General features: G+C 61.6%; 1 protein-coding gene across 1 annotated transcript in view; it reads left to right on the top strand.

Annotated features, from left to right (window-relative positions):
• Positions 1-201: 201 nt before the first annotated feature.
• LOC102032091 (pre-B-cell leukemia transcription factor 1) overlaps positions 202-521 on the top strand; it is a 13,787-nt gene continuing 13,467 nt past the window's right edge. The window contains exon 1 of the mRNA XM_031065600.1: positions 202-235. Coding sequence (XP_030921460.1) covers positions 202-235 — 34 coding nt within the window. The remainder of the gene's footprint in view (positions 236-521) is intronic.

The raw sequence follows: 521 nt of genomic DNA, 5'->3' as shown, positions 1-521 counted from the left end.
TCTGCTTTGTTGGGATTCAACCCCAGAGCCTCGAAATGACCCAAAACCGGGCTGTGGGCACAAAAAAAATTCCTGAAGTTTTGGGCGGAAAAAGGGGAAAATACTGAGAAATCGGGACGGGGGCGTGGCCTAATGGAGGTGGGCGTGGCTATGGTTACCATGGACACCACAGGACGTTTGGGTGGGGTCGAAAGGGCGGAAATGGCGGCTCTGGAGGCGTGGTCAGATCGGGGGCGTGGCCACAACTGGGCGGGATCATAAACCAGCAGAAAGGGCGTGGTCAGGTGGGGGCGTGGTCACAATGATGGCGGGAAGATTCGTCCCCTCATGAAGGGGCGTGGTTTATCATGGGGGCGTGACCAAGCGCAAAGGCGGGAAGGGCGTCTCCTCATGAAGGGGCGTGACTTGTACTGGGGGCGTGGCTAAGCGGAAAGGCGGGAAGGGCGTTCCCTCACTAAGGGGCGTGGCCTCTTGTGGGCGGGACGGGGAGGGGGCGTGGCCAGGGCCGGCGGCAGCGCGGG

The sequence above is a fragment of the Geospiza fortis genome, unplaced genomic scaffold (genome assembly GCF_000277835.1).
Source record: "Geospiza fortis unplaced genomic scaffold, GeoFor_1.0 scaffold499, whole genome shotgun sequence".
NCBI lineage: Eukaryota > Metazoa > Chordata > Aves > Passeriformes > Thraupidae > Geospiza > Geospiza fortis.
The sequence above is the reverse complement of the archived record's forward strand: the minus strand, read 5'-3'. Positions and strand labels throughout refer to the sequence as shown.